At 36.6% G+C, this 18,297-nt stretch overlaps 2 protein-coding genes and 1 pseudogene across 3 annotated transcripts; 2 read left to right on the top strand and 1 right to left on the bottom strand.

Annotated features, from left to right (window-relative positions):
- Nucleotides 1-2,115: 2,115 nt before the first annotated feature.
- VAR3 (zinc finger (Ran-binding) family protein) lies at nt 2,116-6,250 on the top strand. The gene is made up of 5 exons (XM_086249036.1): nt 2,116-2,665; nt 2,776-2,893; nt 3,708-3,958; nt 4,119-4,217; nt 4,312-6,250. Exons 1-5 carry the CDS (start codon nt 2,196-2,198, stop codon nt 6,074-6,076), a joined length of 2,703 nt encoding a protein of 900 aa, XP_086105162.1. The 5' UTR covers nt 2,116-2,195; the 3' UTR covers nt 6,077-6,250.
- A 1,145-nt stretch (nt 6,251-7,395) lies between these two features.
- LOC147282830 (alpha/beta-Hydrolases superfamily protein) lies at nt 7,396-10,668 on the top strand. Its single transcript, XM_086248615.1, has 4 exons — nt 7,396-7,877; nt 8,716-9,065; nt 9,272-9,465; nt 10,019-10,668. Exons 1-4 carry the CDS (start codon nt 7,448-7,450, stop codon nt 10,350-10,352), a joined length of 1,308 nt encoding a protein of 435 aa, XP_086104741.1. The 5' UTR covers nt 7,396-7,447; the 3' UTR covers nt 10,353-10,668.
- Nucleotides 10,669-10,731: 63 nt separating this feature from the next.
- On the bottom strand, nt 10,732-13,408 carry LOC147282829 (F-box/kelch-repeat protein At3g23880-like; annotated as a pseudogene). Its single transcript, XR_015122957.1, has 2 exons — nt 13,270-13,408; nt 10,732-13,044 (listed from the first exon to the last, which is right to left on the bottom strand). The product of XR_015122957.1 is annotated as an F-box/kelch-repeat protein At3g23880-like (transcript).
- Between the last annotated feature and the right edge of the window lie 4,889 nt (nt 13,409-18,297).

Here is an 18,297-nt window from a genome sequence, read left to right as displayed (position 1 = left end):
ATATACCAAATGTAGTGTATGCATTACAAAAAAGGCAAATGACTTTAGAAACATATTTTCAGAAATAGCTGAATTGAGAAAATAAAAGTTGTTAAGTAAAAAGTTCCTTAATATGTAATATGAATTTTTATGTGCTATTTCTTTTATATATTTCATCAATTATTAATTTATATATTCGCTGTGCCGAAAAGGATTTTAAGAAAAATTATTATTTTATGCATTTAGCGAGGTTATTATTTTAGTACACTATCCCGAGTTGGGACCAGAAGATTTTATTATTTAACCGAGGTTATTAATTTATCGAACATTTATTTATAGGGATTTTACTGTATAACTAAATTTCGGTAATTGTTTCAGCTTTTCAGTATATATTTCGGTAATAATCAATTCCGTTTTTTTCAGTAATAATTTTTTATAATTGAATTTACCAAAACTTTTTCGATTTTTATCAAAACCAAATAAACTTTTTTCGGATTTCTTCGGTTTTGGATTTTCGATTTTGAATTGTGAAAATCGATTTACCAAACAAAAAAATTTCAGTCGGTAGTCAGTCGATTCGATAAAAACCAAACAAAAAGGGCAGCCCTAGCTCCATAGGCTTCTCCAATCTCTTCTTAGAGACGTTGTTCTCATTGTAATGGCAAGAACCATTAGAAAGAAACTTACTGGAAGATTGTGGGTTATCTTGAATGGTTCTTAAATTTAGAATTCCTAGCAACACTCATATCATATTCTATTAAAGGGACTCAAAAGCCGAATTTTAACTACTTTTCAAAATTACCAATTATCCACAATATTGGAGAGATTTCGTATTTGGATAAGCCTTCTACCATTTAAAAAAAAAAAAAAAAACGAGTTTTCAAGCTTTTATAGATTGTATATGATTTTGGTTGGAAGGTCAGATCTAAGGAGTTAAATTTTGAAAATTTTGAAAATTTTGAAAATTTCATTTTTTAAGGGTATGGAAATTTTAACACAAACCCAAAGATATTTCGTTAAAATTTTGATAATTTCATCGAAATTTCGCAAAATTAACGAAATTTTTCAAAATTTTCGGCGTTGACCCACTGTATCGAGTTGGGTTTTCTGGTCTGGGGTTTCTTTGGGTTTTTCTGGATCGCAGGGATGATGAGGAGGATGAGGGGAGAATTTCTAGGGTGATTTCATGGCCACCCATGGCCGGACAGAGAAGAACCAAGAGAAAGCAGAGAGGGAAAAGAGCGCAAATCAAGTTGATTTCGTGAGGGAGAGGTGAGTTGCAGGGAGTCTGAGAGAAAGTGGGAAAATAAAAAATGAAAGAGAGATGAGAGATAAGAAATGAAAGGGAGTTTTCGAATTGAGTGCATGAATGATTAATGAAAGAGATGAATGGTAAAAAAAAAAAAGAATGAGAGATGAGAGATAAGAAAGAATAATTACCCCATGAGTGATTAAGAGAGAGAATGGAGAGTTTGAATAAAAAAATAATTTTAACTTTTTTTTATTTTTAAAAGTTTAAAAGTGAATTTACAAAAATATTCAAAACATTTTATTTATTTATTTGAAATTATTTTTTGAAATAAAATTTTGTAAAGATTCGGGGTTTCACAAAAGACCATTTTCAAATCATGTTGAGTAAGCTTGCTACTTTCTGTTGAGGCGTTGACATATTGGTGATTTATTCTTGTATGGAATTATGGAATATGGATAGATAGTATGGACAAATTATACAAATTATGTATGTTTTTGCAAATTATACAAATTAGAGAGTATAGACAAATTATACATGGGCACAACAAGAGGCACACTCATTTTTATTTAACAGTATTTATCTGCAGCACACATTATATTCATCTTATATCACATGCAATTTACTATATAATTTAGTTTTTTCAATGTAGTAGATAATATGTTAAATAAACATATAATAAAGTTTCATTCAAAATTTTCGTATTTTGATAGCAATTTTCGTTGTTTCTGTTTAATTTTTTTCGAAATTTAAAATTTCTCAAAATTTATAGGAAATTTGAAATTTTAATCCTTGGAAGGTCTTGGTCAAATTTTAAATTTCCAAAAAGAAAAAAGAAAAAAAGGTTTATTTTCTCAAAAAAGTTCCTAATTCCTGCAAACCATATTCTCTCATCCATCCCCAAGTAGGAGGGTTTATCAACACTCCACTGCGAAACCCTTGAATCCAATGCTCGTGCATTTCTAAAATGGGTGGTGCCAGCAACAGACTCTTCACCCTCCTCTCCACAACCACCACTCACCACCCTCTCCCTCACCACCGTCTTCGCTTCCCTTCTCTCCTCCTCCGCCGCCTTTCTCGCCGCTCCAAACCCTCTCTCTTCCGTTCCTCCCCCTCTGTCCTCTCTTCTCACCACCATCACCTCTCTTCTCTCTCCTCCTCCTCCTCCGCTTTCCCTCTCAAATCCTCTCACCATTTCCATTCCCACTCCCACGCCTCCGTTTCCACTGCCTACCCTTCTTCTGCCGACTCCCCTTTCCGCGCCTCACACCCCTGGCCCGAGTGGTCCCACCTCGTTGACACTCTCTCCGCCTCCGGTTATAATGGAATCGACGGCCACGATGAGCTCACCGTGGCGGTCGGGGATGTGCCCGAGGACTTTATGCGTGCTGCCAGTGTTTGCTTGGCGTTTGCGAGGGCACGGGCTGGCCTTTTGAGGTATGCTATTGCTTTCTTTCCCTTTCAGTAAGTCCTGCAATTTCTTTCAGTACTCCAAAAAAAATCCTTGGAATTTTTACTGATGGGGGAGCGTTTGATATTTGATGCAGGTTACTTTCGAGGAGGGATTTGGAGGTGGTGGTGGAGAATGGGACCCCGTTTCTGTTCCAGAATGGTGATGATTCCGCGAGACGAATGAGATTGTTTCTCGGCCAAGGCGACACCAATGTGAGTTTTAGTGTTGCTATGCTTTTTTTAAGTTGGTGAAACCAATTTATTTAACTCTGTGAATGCTCTTGACATTTTAAATTTAATCACCATACAACAAACTCAGGGCGAAGAAAATTTTGGTAGACCCGGATAGCTTAGCAAACTGTAATGCTACAGAAGTAGAATCTTGAGTTATCTGTATCTATGCTCTCCTTGCTGGTTTAGAAAAGTATATCTTTTTGTAGTTTGATAATGTCAAAAGGATGATGCTTCCATCAAGTACTCGTTAGGTATTAATCCGGGTAGGATGAGTGAATAATACCTCACCCTCAAATTAGCCAGCTGTTTCAAGCTAGAACAACATTGTTGGAGCCCCAAATTTTCACAGAATCCCACTTCCTTTACTCTTATCGTGTATGCTCTCTGTTTTTCTTTGTGTTTTTGTGTGTGTTGGGGGGGGGCTTGATTTGCATGTAATATGTGTCAATGTTTAACATTTCTACTGGGACTGCATTTAAAGGTTTAGAACTCATTGGACCTTAAGCTAAATGAAGAAAAAAAGGGTATCTTGTGGTGATTTTGAACTCTTCTGCATTATTATTTTTTTTTTTTGTCAGAACTATCCCACAATCAAATTTAAATTTTATATTTAATTTCATTTAAATATATTGAAAACTCTGTGAGTGTCATGTGGGTTATCTTGACTGTTATTAATGCAACTTTCTGCATAATTTAGGTATCTTCTAATTTCTGGGTTTTTCATATAAGTATATTTAAGTTACAGTTACTAACCTAGTCTCTTTTTATGCTCGAATTGTCTTCTGAATTATAGGCCTTGGATATTGATAAAGCACAAACGGTTGATTTGATGAGATTTATTTTGAGTTATGCTAGCAATCCTGTTTTTTCTTCAGAGAGAAACAATCTCTACAATAGAGAACTTGTTGAATCATCAGTCCGCAATCTGTTGAGTGAAATGGCCAAGCTTTGTTATAGTGCTCCAGAGTCAAACTCTTTTGGATCAGTTCAGAATCAATCCCCTAAAACTATTGAAATGAAAAAAGGAGACTGGATTTGCCTGAGGTAGAGTTCTTTCTTGTGGCTTATGGTTAATTATTATGTTGGATTATTTTCTAGTTAAAATCTTAATGTATTTTGTATGAGATGATTGGGGAATATAGTTATCGTTTATTTGGAATTCTTTTGATAGATTATTACATATTCTATTATCTGTAACGAGCAGGTGTAGTTTCATGAACTTTGCAAGAAACATGAAATGCCTTGAATGTGAGGAGGTGCGGCCAAAGAGGCAGCTGACTGGCATGGAGTGGGAGTGTCCTCAGTGAGCATTGCTTGTTTATTACATTTTTCCTCCAGTTTTCTTGTAGTTTTACTTTTTCCTGTTTAATTGATGGCGAAAATAACTTCTCTCTCAGATGTGATTTTTTTAACTATGGGAGAAACATGGTCTGTTTGAGGTGTGATTGCAAGCGGCCCGGAGAGGTTTCACATGGTTCTACCAACATTAGTTTAGATTTGGGATATGGAAATGGGGGTGATACCAATAAGGCTGATATCGATAGCAGGCTGGCTGCCAATGAAGAGAAGGCACAGCGTTGGTTTAGTAAGATTTCTCAGTTAGACAGTACTTCAGACATGAGTAGTGCCATAGCAGATGAAGATTTTCCTGAAATAATGCCCTTAAGAAAAGGAGTAAATAGATTTGTTGTGAGCACAAGGAAGACGCCATTAGAGAGGAGGCTTGCCAATACTCAATACCGAAGAAACTTGGATAATGATGGCAATCATGAAGGCAAGGATCTCCAAACTGGGAGTACAAATAAGTCACTTGATGCTACAACCAGCCGGACTTTAGATGAAATTCTTGGTCGTGCATCTGTCTCTGAATCAAATAATACAAGCACCAATGCTGGACAAAATGTTGGAACTGATACTCCCTCTTCTATCTCTAGTTCAGTGTCCTCACAGCGTGGACACCCCAGAGGAAGCAATTCCAATTATGCCCAGTTTGTACCAATGCCTGCAGATACGTTTGCTAAGAAACCTGAGAATTCAAGTGTGGAGAAGAGCGGGAAGTTCGGGAGAGACAAAAATGAATCTCTCACTTCAAAGGAGAGTGAACAGGAAGGCAGTGTTTTCGGGAGCAATCAGTCTGGTAGATCCGGGGACAGTGTGCAGCTGTCTGAGAAGCCTCCCAAACAGGCTGGCAGCAGGGATGAAGAAAAAGAACAAGCTGAAAAATCTGAGAGATGGTTTAAGAGGGTTGCAGAGTTGCATGATGTTACAGATCTTGCAAGTACAATTTCGGATGAGGACTTTCCTGAAATTATGCCGATGCGTAAAGGAGAGAATCGATTTGTTGTCAGCAAGAAGAAAGATCGTTCTTTGACTTCCCCTTCACACAGACGTACAGCTATGGAACAAGGTAGCAATGCCAATTATGTTCCTTTTGTCCCCTTCCCACCTGACTACTTTGCTAAAAAGGACAGCCGGCAGACAGATGGGACAGATTTGACTAACAAGCCTGCTGATGAAACAACTCCAACTATGATGCCAGAGAACCCTCCAGACAAGTTGGTTGATGCTAGACTTGGAAACCTGAATACTGGTCATGTTCAACAGATGAAAAATCAGCAAAGCAGTGTGGCAAGCTGGAATTCAGGATCTTCTGGAGGGAATCGAAGTGAGAACAGGACTGGTTCTTTTTATGAACCCCCAACCAGTGGAAATTCTGGCCTGAATTTTGCTAATCCTGGCACTAACAGCATGGACAGATTGAATAGTGGATCTGCTGGAAAAGAGAATTTTAACCCGACATCAAATTTGACAGGGAGTGAACCCCAACAGTCCAATAAACAGGACATTAGACAGAGCTGGACTGGGAAGAGCTTGGAGGGGTCAGCAGTGAAGGAACCGGATCCTTTAGATATGTCAGAGGAGGCAAAGGCAGAGAGATGGTTCAAGCGTGTTGCCCAGATTAAAGACATTTCAGAGCTTAGTCAGATTCCTGATGAAGATTTCCCATCAATAATGCCAATGCGTAAAGGGGTCAATAGATTCGTTGTCAGCAAGAGGAAAACGCCATTAGAGAGGAGGCTGACATCTCCCCAGTACAGAAAAAATCTTCCAATTGTGAGCTCGGAAGCCTCTGACCCAGTGAAGGAAAGTGATGATAGTTGAAAAATCCCAAAACGTATTTGAATTTGTTGTTTTTGAAAGATGAAATTATTATTTAATATTTTTTTGGAAACAAGATAGTATCTTTGTGTAATTGTATTCATCATAAATTGTCCTACAGAAACCCATTTGGTGCCGTTCGAAATAGTGTACAAAGGTATTGACATTTTTAGTTTTTCAATTGTGTAGGAGTTGGTATTGAGTTTCGTGGGATTGCATGACAGATACTTTTTCCATGTTTATTAAGATATGGAATTCTGGAGTATCTCATGGGGGCTGTATTGCTTCAGCAGTTCAGCACCTCGATCCTGATCTTCACTTGCCACTTCACTTGCACAAAGTGGCAACTCAGAGAGAACAAAGTAGTAATCCGAGATCATGAGAGCCCTAACCTTGCGATAACTGCAGTGCTTCCTTCTTGGGTTTGGTTGTCTGTAGAAGGTTGGGTAACAGCATATGATGCTTGTTTTACTCCAATTTTTCAGTATCCTATTTCTTAACTATGTAGCCACTCCTCTCAATACCACTTGAACTAAAGTTCTCAAGGGGTGTTCTTAATATAGATTTTAATGAATTTTAAAATTCATAGAATCTATCAAAATCTAAAAAAAATAGTTGAAATTTTCATGGATTTCTAAGAAATCCATTAAAATCTGAGTTGGGAACACTTAGATTTTTATGAAATTCATTAAAATCTTAATTGAAAATACTTAAATTTCGTTGAATTTTTAAAATCTATTAAAATTTGATTTTGGGACATCTTAGGCAAAAATGCTAGAATTTAGTTGATTGATTGATTCCCTTAGTACTACTACACAAATTTTTTAACAAAGTATGCCTATCAAATGATTTGTCAATCTTATATTTCTTCAAATATAAGTCAAGTATGAATCTTATTTATTTGTAACAAGTGTACTGAAATATCATTTAGTGAACAAATTTTGGACGTTACCATTATTATTTTGATTTTCCAACCGAATTTTGGGCAATGCTACTGCCTACCAGTTGGTCGACCCAACTGCTCACCTTGAGAAATTCCCTCCCTTCAATTATTACACCAACCAACGAGAAATTATTCTATCTAATCGATATATTGATACGTGGTATAATTAATTTATATGTTATAATATGAGTAGATGTTATTAATATTATACCCTACTAATATAAATACGTCGTCCAATAATATCCTTACACATTTAATTAATTATATCATATGACAATATATCAGTTATATTCTATAATTTTTCTACACCGACACCTTTTGGAGATTTAAAAACGTGGTTCGACAACAACCAAATCTTTTGTCTTTTCATATCCCTATTTCTGGGGACTTCTCCAACCAACTTCCTCAGTTCCTCTGCTTGCTTTCTTCACATGTCTCCTCAATTTTTCTCAGCAAACTGGCTGAGAAAGCCAGCAAGAACCCTCATCTCTGGCTTCAGTTTCATTGTCTTCCTCATCTTTGACTTTTTCGACACCATTCTTTGCATCCTGTACAGATATCTTGATGAGTTCTTTGAAGGGCAGGCCACCCCTTGTTACTGTGGAAGCAGGGAAAAGCAGGTGGTGAGGAATGTGGGTGATGGTGAAGAAGCTGAGCTTTCAGAGACTCTGTTCCAGAGGAAAAACGTTTTCAGGGAAATGGGGTTTCTTGGATTTGCACAAAAATTGAAGGATGCCAAGAAAAGTGGTGGTGCTGGGGTAGTGCTGAATAGGTGGTCTGACTGTGGATGTGAGTCTTGTCTTTCATGGATGAGTCATAGTGATCAGAAGCTTCATGTTGTTGTTAGAGAGCCCTCACAAGGTATTTTGACTTGAGAAAGCATCCCATTTTCTTTTTGAGTTCTAAATTTTTTGAATTGTAGATTGTGGTGGTTTTAGACTTGATTTATGTTTGCATTTGTGTAATTTTTGGTAGCAAATTTAAAGTTAAACTAGATAGAAATTTCGTTCTCTCTTAGCTCCAAAAAGTCATCTTATTATTTAGGCCACATTTTGTTTTTGGTCCCTATAGTTTGGGCCAAGTTCTACTTTGCTTATAGTTTTAATTGTGCCAATTTTGTTTATGTAATTTGCTAATTATTGCAATTTGAGGACACACTCTTAATTTCGTCAATAAAAAATGCTTGGCTCCATCCCCATCTCACAAACCCATAGCCTTTTTTGTCTTTTCATTTCATGTATGAATTAATTTTCTTAGTTATTTGGAATGAAAGACAGAAATACTGATTTTGTGAGATGGGGTAGAGGTTTTTCATCCATTTGTTTAACTTTAATCTTTCAGGTGGTTTAACTTTATTGAATCATTGTTACTATCTAAGATGCTCTGAATTCTGCTCGTAGCATGCTATTTTCATAACAAATTGATGAAGATGTGTTCTCAAATTGAAAGAATTAGTAAACTACAAAGACAAAATTGGCATAATTGGACCTATAGAGACTGAAGTGGAACCTGGCCTAAATTACAGAGATCAAAGACGAAATTCTGCCTAAAATTTATAACTTAAATTTGCTTCCTTGTTAGGAGGGACCAAGTCTATTTGCTTCCAAAATGTCAGCATGTTATAAATTATGTTCAAGTAAAGTTGTTACCAATAATTCTTTTCTTGCTATTAAAATTGTTGGAATTTAATGTTTGACAGCCATGATCGAGGAATGCAGAGGAAAGCCAGCAGAGAATGTGATATTCGTGCATGGGTTTCTTTCTTCCTCCTCATTTTGGACAGAAACAGTGTTTCCAAATGTTTCTGAACCTGTGAATCGAAATTATAGGTTGTTTGCTATTGACCTCTTGGGATTTGGAAGAAGCCCAAAGCCAAGGGACTGTTTGTATACTTTGAAGGATCATTTGGAAATGATTGAGAAATCTGTCATCTCTCCATTTCAGTTGAATTCGTTCCATTTGGTTGCACACTCGATGGGTTGTGTGATAGCAATTGCTCTTGCCGCTAAGCATTCCAACTTAGTAAAATCAATTACTCTTGTTGCACCTGTAAGTTCATGATGAGCTTTTTCATATACACACACGTAGTCTAGAAATATAGCAGATTGTGAACTTGGATCACTAATTAAGTTCACTCTTGACTGAATATGTGATCCACATTCACAATCTGATAAGAAAACATTACCCTATATACATGTGTGTGTTGAGCCTTAGATATATATTTCATTGAATCTTTTGGTGTTTTTCATTTGTAGCCTTACTTCCCTTCTAAAGATGGAGACAGTTTAACAGTACTTGGAAAACTTGCTGAAAGGAAACTGTGGCCACCATTGCTGTTTGCTTCATCATTTATGTCATGGTATGAGCACCTGGGTCGATGTGTCTGTTTCCTTGTATGCCGAAACCACAGGACATGGGAGAGGATTTTGAAGCTACTTACTAGGAGAAGGTAACTGAAGAAAAGTAATGCAACAAAACATTCTTTAAAACCTTCTAGGAAAGTGAGAGAAAGTAAAACAAGAATTTTTCCTCTCTGACTTTCACTTTCTCTCACTTTCCTAGAAAATTTTCATGGTATCATGTGTAAATTACCTTAACAGGGACTATACTTAAGAATTGTCGATCACTCAAAAGAGGCACCACTTTTATACGTATATTTAGCCACCTAAAGTAGGGGCTTCACATGATGAGAATGTTGAGCACTAGTGGCTAAGCCAGAGATTTTTGGGAGTGTGATGCCTCTTAGCTTATGGCATTTCATCAAACATCTTTTTCCCCCCAAAAGAGAAACATTCAAAAAAGTTTGAGGCAAAGCTGCATCTTAACTCAAATCCAATAGGAGAAAAATAACTATAATTTCCCCCAGTAGACAGTATGTGGTTTTGGTTGGGTGTCTAATGAAGTTATATATACCTATTGGATCTCTCCCCCCTAGTCCTTCCATTTCCATTTGGAAAGACAATGACAGTGATGATAAGCTTATCTTTGCGTTTCCTCGACAGGGATCTTCCTTTTACGACTACGGATGCAACCAGACACACCCATCATTCAGCTTGGCACACCATGCACAATGTGGTGTGCGGGGCAGCAAAGTTAATGGATGGCTACTTGCAAGTGTTAGCCAAAGCAGGGGTTAAAGTTTGTGTGATCCATGGTGAAAATGACCAGGTTGTCCCTACTGAGTGCAGCAACAGCATCAAGATGGCACTTCCTGTTCATGCGGAGGTTAACATCATTAAAAATGCTGATCACAGTTCTGTACTCCTTGGTAGAGAGAGAGACTTCACTCGGCATCTAGAGCATATTTGGGTATCGCTTGCTCATACAACAATGTGAGAGAATGAATACTTGTATATTGTGCAGTGATTTGACATTGTAACAAATTATAGGGAGAAAAAAAATTACATTGTAATACAGAGTACAGACTGAATTAAGGTCTCGTCCCTGTCTCCCCCTCCGAAACCCTAAACCCTTAAGTGGATGAGATGGACAATGGCCATGATGTTGGGTGTTCTAATGGCTAGTGTATGGATTGACCCCAAAAGAAAAAAAAAGGTGTATGGTGTGCAGGTGCTTGAGTTCAACAGGGACATGCGCCAAAACTTGTATTGGAGAACGTTGTTGCTCTAATAAAATGTTCAGGGAACTCTAACTTTGTTTGCCACAACAATCAACAACCGCAAATCAATTGCAAATTTGTACCAAAATACATCAATTGAAACTCTTAAGGGAAATTAAATAAATTAAAAACATATTGCAAAAGCATTTGAAAGAAACAGGTGCATAGTTTTAAAATACATAACCAATTGAAATTTGCAACTACATCCTTTCCCATAATTCCATACAAATTTTTCAAAAACTGAAGTTCACAATAGACAAACTACTCAAGAAACTACATCAACATTTCACAGAGGTTACATGCCAAGAAAACATGCCAGCACTTCAAGTAAAGGACATTACTGCAATACAAATCTGCAACAAAAGAAAAACAAAAACAGTATGTTAGTCAATACTGAACATTTTAGTTGACAACAGTAGTCATGGAAACTTTTCCTATTACTTCCTCTGGAGTGCGAGTAAAACTTCCTCTTCATGCTTTGCATAAATGAAAGCCAAATTTAAAAAAGAACTATTGTATCAATTAAATTCACTGGAAAAGGAATTCAAAGCGTGAACTATTGAAAAATTCTATTACAGAACAGAATACACAAACTTCACTAGTAGAAGCAACAAATCCACTGTTTAAGGTAATAAAAGGTGATATTATATAAATCACAAAGCTACAACAGACCAGTGTAACCGTGTTTATTACTATTTTGTTTTTAAATTCTTGATTTCCAAGTTAAGTTTGCACCAAAGCTGAGTTAAATTTCGTTACCAAGTTGTGTTCTGTGGCAACATATGCCGGAAAGACAATCACAGATAAAACAGGAAAACCAAAAAAAAGAACAGTAATTCGACAATGAAACACCCAGAAAGCTAAGAACAGAAGCCTTAAAAGCTAAGACAAACACCAAAGACACAACAAGAAACCCCACAGCAATTCAACAAAGACACCCAAAGAGTTAATAACAGAACAAATCCCACAACAAACAAAAAATATAACACTTGGGCACTCATCTGAATATATAACACTCAGCTAAGGTACTAGATCAAACTACAAAAAATCAAACTTTGTTACAGTGCTAAAATCAAAGAGTCTTACACCAAACTGAATTGGTGGCATATGCATTTGGAGAAGAAGAAAATAAAAAACAAGAAAAAGCAATACTATAATCAACATACCAGTTCTTTTCCTTAGTAAGAAACTGCATCACTCTTGTCAAGTAAGACGAGGCTCTCTTCATAAGAATCAAGAGAGTAATATTTATATCCAGAAATCCCAAGATTTTTAATTGTTGGCTCACGAGGTCTAGTGACACTAATTCATTTTTATCTTTTTTTTATCGTTCAAATGAATTCCTAGATTTAGTAAGCACTAACACTACTTCACCACTGTTCCTAAAACATAATGCGTTGGGCAAACCTCTTTCTGGACCTTGTGGACCGAGAGTTATCAATTTGGTTCATGACTCCTCCTTACAATACTCTTTCATTACCCATATGTCAAGAAAAGAATCTTTGCAACCATGATCCATTGTAAACAGAGCAATGGATTTTCCATCTCCTGAAACGGACAATTGCAATCGAAGTGACATACTCCGTTGGAATGGCATCATTATCTCACGAAATAACTCATTGCCCACATCAAATGCCAAGATGAAACGGTAAAAAGCATCATTTGTCAAACGTCCTGCCTCCCAATGAAGAGCCCCATTCACAAAAGCCTGGGGTGTGCATCCGTTATCTGACATTTGGGAGAAACAAAACTAGGACTACTCCACGAGCCCGTAGCTAGTGAATAAACCTCAACAAAAGTTGGATTCTCTTCTTGATCCGTGTCAAGTCTCACAACCTTATAGTCATTGGTCATAGCATCAAAACCGAACCCTATAGTAGCATCATACCCACCATGTGTCTCGTAGGTAACATTAGGCTTGGGAAGGGTCACTGACTTTCTTATAAGAGGGTTCCATATTATGAAGGTGTAACCATAACGCCCTAAATCATCGGCAAGGCATACCAGCCCATTACAAATGCCAACCACACGGAAACATGGATTGTACAATACCTCCTCGTCAGCAATTGAAAATTCGATCTTGCAGTACTCTTCAAAAGCATGGTTATCATAATGCAAAGAGTAGAGCTCTTCTATTGGCTTGTCAATGAAAAATTTGGGGTACAAGGAACAATGTGCACTAGAAACACCGTGGAGAAGGAGGAGGTGAGTGCCATCTTGGTCATTAGAATTGATGGTACGGCTGAGATGGGCATGAATAAAGCTGGGGTTTATGATCATAGACCTCCATGGCTGGCATACGGAGGTGCATTTGATCAAACATTTAATGGGTAGTCTAAAAAGGATATCATGTATGATTTCTTCAGGAAAAGAGTGGATCATTGCTTCAAATTTCAATACCCTTGAATGCTGCAATTCCCAGAGAGCAGACAGAGTGAGACAGATAATGTCAAAGAATTTCAACATTAGTAATTTCCTTGGTCTAGGTCATATAGAACTGATCTCAAATTAGTAAGAAAAGAACTAACAAATGACAAAGAAAATATCAGCAGAAAATTGATACGAAAATAAGAAAATATATAATTTTATTGATGCTGAAACAAACTTAAGAGAGAGAGAGAGAGAGAGATTTACCTTCATAAGAATTCGCAGAGTGAGAGCGACTGAGCAGAGGGAGAGTCTCCTCCTTCCTCGTGTAGAGGTAGAGTGTATGGCGTCGACGCAAACCCTAATGAATCATCCGTAGGAAGCTCCATATTTTTTAGTGCTGCTATTTGCACTTCCTGTTTTTTTTGCTTTTTGAACACTATTATTTCATTTTTTCTCGCTTCACACCCCCACACTTCTCTCACTAGTATATTAAAATTGAGAGCTGCTATTTGTACATCCCTAAATTTTTTTTTGCACACACTTTTCTTCTACACACCCTTTACCAATTTTTCAAACATAAAATTTCTTTTTGACACACCCCTATTATGACCAAAATACTTCAATCTCACTAATATGTCTAAATTTCTCCTTACACACCCTCTCAACCCAAACATTACACACCCCCACAAACACATCTACACTACACACCCTCCCTACCCCACCCTATCTCACCTCACAACCAACCAACCACATTGCACACACCCAACTTCACACCCCACCATTGCCGACACCCACCTCCGGTTTCATCACCGCCGTCATCACCGTCGTCGGCGCCGCCGTGAACTCCAGCAGTGGCCTCATCCAATTTTTGCCACCCCTATCCCCACTACAGCCACTAGAAGTGAGTTTTCCCGTAACCTACATTTCTCTTGTTTATTTAAATGTAAATCTAATTCTTTTTTAATTTCAATTAGTTAATCCATCCCAAATACCGTTTTCGTCCGTTTGAGATGATTTGTAGTGAGGATTTTCGGGTTTTAGAGTGAGGATTTTCGGGGTTTTTTTTTTTTTTTTTTTCTGAATTCGCAGCTCGTTCGGCAGTACTCTACCAAACACATCAAAAGTTTCAAGTTTTACCATTTTGGCTCGACAGATGACTGTCAAACAATTCATATTGGTTCGACAACCATATGCCAAACAATTGCTACTTGGTTCAACAGCCAACTGCCGAACAGTGAACAATGGTTTGGTGGTTACCTGCCGAACCACTTGTGTTGAATATTTTTTTTTTTAAAAGCTTTTGAAAAATCTTATATTTGCTAAAACAATTTTCAATTTCTTATTTGAAAATATAGGTATGAATAGAAAAAAAAAAATCGTGCTTCATCTTCATCTAGAGGGGAACTCCTCGTTGTTGGAAGAACACGACCCACAACTTCTACGAGAAGACTGGCAGAAACATTACGAACTAATCATGAGGCAGTTGTTGAAGAAATTGATGTTGAGGGTATTGTACGTGCACCCAGGTTCAGAGAATGTTAGTGATGAGGACAATCCCAACAAGTTAGCTGAACCTTTCTCTAGAGGTCCCATTGACACATGCATGAGGCTCGTATGTTAGGGATTACCCAGTCGATTGTTGACATGGGTGAATAAGTTGTTATCACACATCTTACTCAACTCTATTTGGTGGTTCAGAGTTTGCAACATATTTTAGAGGGGACACACTTACAATACACTATGACGTATCAACGCGGTTCAAGACATTGTCCCCCAATGATTACGAGTTTTAGCCGATTGTAGTTTGTGTAGCTGGACTATAGTTTGAACTTTATATAATTCGACATTGGTTTTATTTGTAATTTGACTATGGTTTTATTTATAATTCGACTATATTTATATATGGTTATATTTTCAAATAGTAAAAATAATGTAGCAAGTTCAAATATATGATAAGTGTTTAGAACTTAATTAATCACTATCAAAAGACATGGGTTCTTGTGTGGATGGATTACAATCGGCTGAGTAATCCCTAGCATATGAACCTCACATGTGTCCGTGGGACCTCCAAGAAAAGGTTTAGCTAACTTGTTGGGATTGTCCTCATTACCAACATTCTATAAACCTAGGTGCACAGTACCCTCAACATCAATTTCTTCAACAACCGCCTCACGATTAGTTTGTGATGTTTCTGCCAATCTTCTCGCAGAAGTTGTGGGTTGTGTTCTTCCAACAACGGGGAGTTCCCTTCTGAATGAAGATGAAGTACGTTTCCTTTTTTCTTCTATTCATACCTATATTTTTCAACAAGAAATTGATAATTGCATTAGTATATATAAAATTTTTCAAAAGCTTGCAGAAAGCCACCGAACAATCACTGATAGTTCGGCAGGTATCTGTCGAACAAATTGGTTTTGTTTGGTAGCTTACTACTGAACAAAACTGAAAGGTTCGACAGCTTACTACCGAATGAAATTGAAATGTTTAGCAGACCAGTGTCAAATGACCTGCGAATTTGAAAATGAATAACCCGAAAATTCACTCTTGTACTCTAAAAAACCTTACTCCAAATCATCTCAAACAGACGAAAAATGTATTGGAATAGATTAACCAATTGAAATTAGATAAGAAAGCATTAGATTTACATTCAATTAAGAGAGGATGAGTGGCGGCGATGAAGGCGAGATGACGGCGGGAGGTGGGTGTCGGCAGTTTTGGGATGGAGGTGGGGTCATGGGTAAGGTGTGTTTTGGTTGTGATTGAAGGTGAGGTTGAGGGTGGAGTGTGTAGGTGTGGTTTATGAGTATTGGGTTTGTGGTGTGTAAGGAGAGGTTTTTTTTTTTTTTTTTTTTTTTTTTTTTTTTTTTTCAAATGATGTGGGTTGTCCTTTAAGGTAATTTCCCTTTGTATCAATTAAGTAATTTCACAAAATAAGTTAGTGGGGGTGTGCAAATAGCAACACTCTTAGCATTTCTTTTCAAGCTTTGTTCAAAATTGCAAAACTACCCAGGAATACCGTATATTTAAAGGATGGCCCACACACCCACACACACCATATTTGTGTCTTAAAATGTAAGAATTAAAAAAAGGCATACTTCTATTAATTCTACAATTTAGATTAAAGCCTTATGACTCTTAAAATTTTAATTAAAGTCCAATAATAATGTAATTATTTCATGTTACATAATATTGGTCCATTAGTTTCTATTTTTTTTCACACATACCAGGTGCCGAGCGCTCAATGACCATTTTCAAGTGTTCGGAAATGCATTTTTAGTTCTTCCTTAAGCGTTGGTTGTCAGTTTTATATTAAGTTTTAACTCTGAGATCCCAAGGTTAAAACCTAACATACAATCTTCACAAACCTCACTCTATACCCTATGAAGATAATAGATGAACTTGTACTCTATATCCTCAAAAAATAAAAAAATAATGACATATTTATTGACAATACAATGGTTAAAAGACTTTATTTAGAAAAAAATAAGGGCTTTATTTATAAAAAAAAAAAAAGTTATTGTAATGTCCTAAAAATAATAATAATAATAATAAATATAATAATAGATAGATAAATAAACATTGGGCTACATTTCTAATGTTTGGGCTTTAGCCCAATTTTCTACAAGATACAAAGCCTAACTTGGAAAAAAAAAAAAAAAAGAGGAAGAAGGGATAACACCAACGCCATCAGCCTTCTCAAATTAGATCACCTAAGCCTTGATCAAGGGTGATGATTCCTTTAGAGGGATGAGTTCTTATCTAAATAATGATTAGGTTCATCTCTTCTTAACTGAAAATATAAGCCAATTAGACTATAAAGTATGCTTAAGAATACTCTTGAACAACAAAACTGAACAGAGAAAAAGAAGAGAGCGAGAGAGAGAGAGGAAGAGAAAGAGAAAGAGAAAGACAGAGAGTGAGTGAACTTGAAAGGGACAGAAAGGGGAGGGAAGAAACTTGAGAAGGTTAGAGTTCAAAGTTAAACTCCATCCTTCTTGGTTGTTTAGACCTTGCTTAAATAATTGAACTAATATCTTTTAGTCTCTGTGTTTTTCTTTTTACTGTAGGAATCACAAGTTTTAGCCTCTTTTTAACTCCAAATGATAGGAAGGAATGTAAGCTCAAGGAACCATAGGTGTTCTTAGCAATTTTTCTTTTGAAACTTTTATTTTTAAATTTTGTTTATACCTCTTTGTTTAATGTTGTTAAACTAAAAATAGTTCATTTATAACCTTATTATAGCCATAGGAATATGTTTTGATGGTTGAAAACGAAACAAAATGAAAAACCAAGAAAAATGAAAAATATAGAAATTTTTCCAGAAAATTCGCATGTTCATATGGCCCCCTTTCGAGCCTTATAACTTGAGTTTTAACCGTCCGTTTTTCATGTTCTTTATATGGTTGTAAAGAGGTGATGCAGAGCTTTAAAACAAGTATAAGTTTGCTCAATTTGGTGAAGGTTTGATAGGTCAAAAGTCGAGTAAAAAATGAGATAAAAAAACTGGAAAATCTAGAAAACAGAGATTGTTTTAAAAGAAACAATGAACAGTGACCGGCCAGCCACCCCACTCGCACCGTTGGCGCGTGGTAGCGCGTGCGGCTGTTTCCGGCGACCGTTTTCGCTCAATTTTCATCCTCCTAACTCTATTTTTCAATACGAGTCCGTTGGTACAAGTTTCGCGTCAATCCGACACCTCTAAGTTAGAGTGTGAGTTACACTCTCCTTAAAAAGAGAGTGAAATAAATTTAAATTTAATTAAATTATATCTAAACTATATTTTTTTAAACCTTTTAGACCCGAACACATAGGAACGGACCAAGAAGGAACTCGTGCTCAAGACATTAAGGTAGGGTCTTTATTTCCCCAATGATTGGACTATATTACAATTAACCCTTGTGTCATGTTGTGTGATTTATTTTCTTGTGATAATTTATCTTTATTACTTGTGATGCTATTTCTTCATTAAATGTATCAACTGCATTATATTTGTGAATAAGCTTTTATTATTAATCTTGTGTGTGTGCACTGTGAAATTTCCTAAGTATGTGATACACTCAAATTGTGTAAGGTGAAATTATTATGCATGTACAATTTAATTTTTCTATACATGCATTAATTTTACATGCATAATCATAAGTGCATAAGGAAAGTGTGATTGTAAACAAGGTTAAGAAAATGATTAATTGAGACACCAAGAAGAGAGGGAGATGAACTTGGTGGTCTCGTGATTTATTAGAGGCACCATGGAGAAAGAGAGATGTACCTGGTGATCTCATGATTTGTGGAAGA

Source organism: Dryas octopetala, chromosome 6 (assembly GCF_963921425.1).
Source record: "Dryas octopetala chromosome 6, drDryOcto1.1, whole genome shotgun sequence".
Classification (NCBI taxonomy): Eukaryota; Viridiplantae; Streptophyta; class Magnoliopsida; order Rosales; family Rosaceae; genus Dryas; species Dryas octopetala.
Note: the sequence above shows the minus strand (reverse complement) of the source record. Positions and strands in the feature narration are given on the sequence as shown.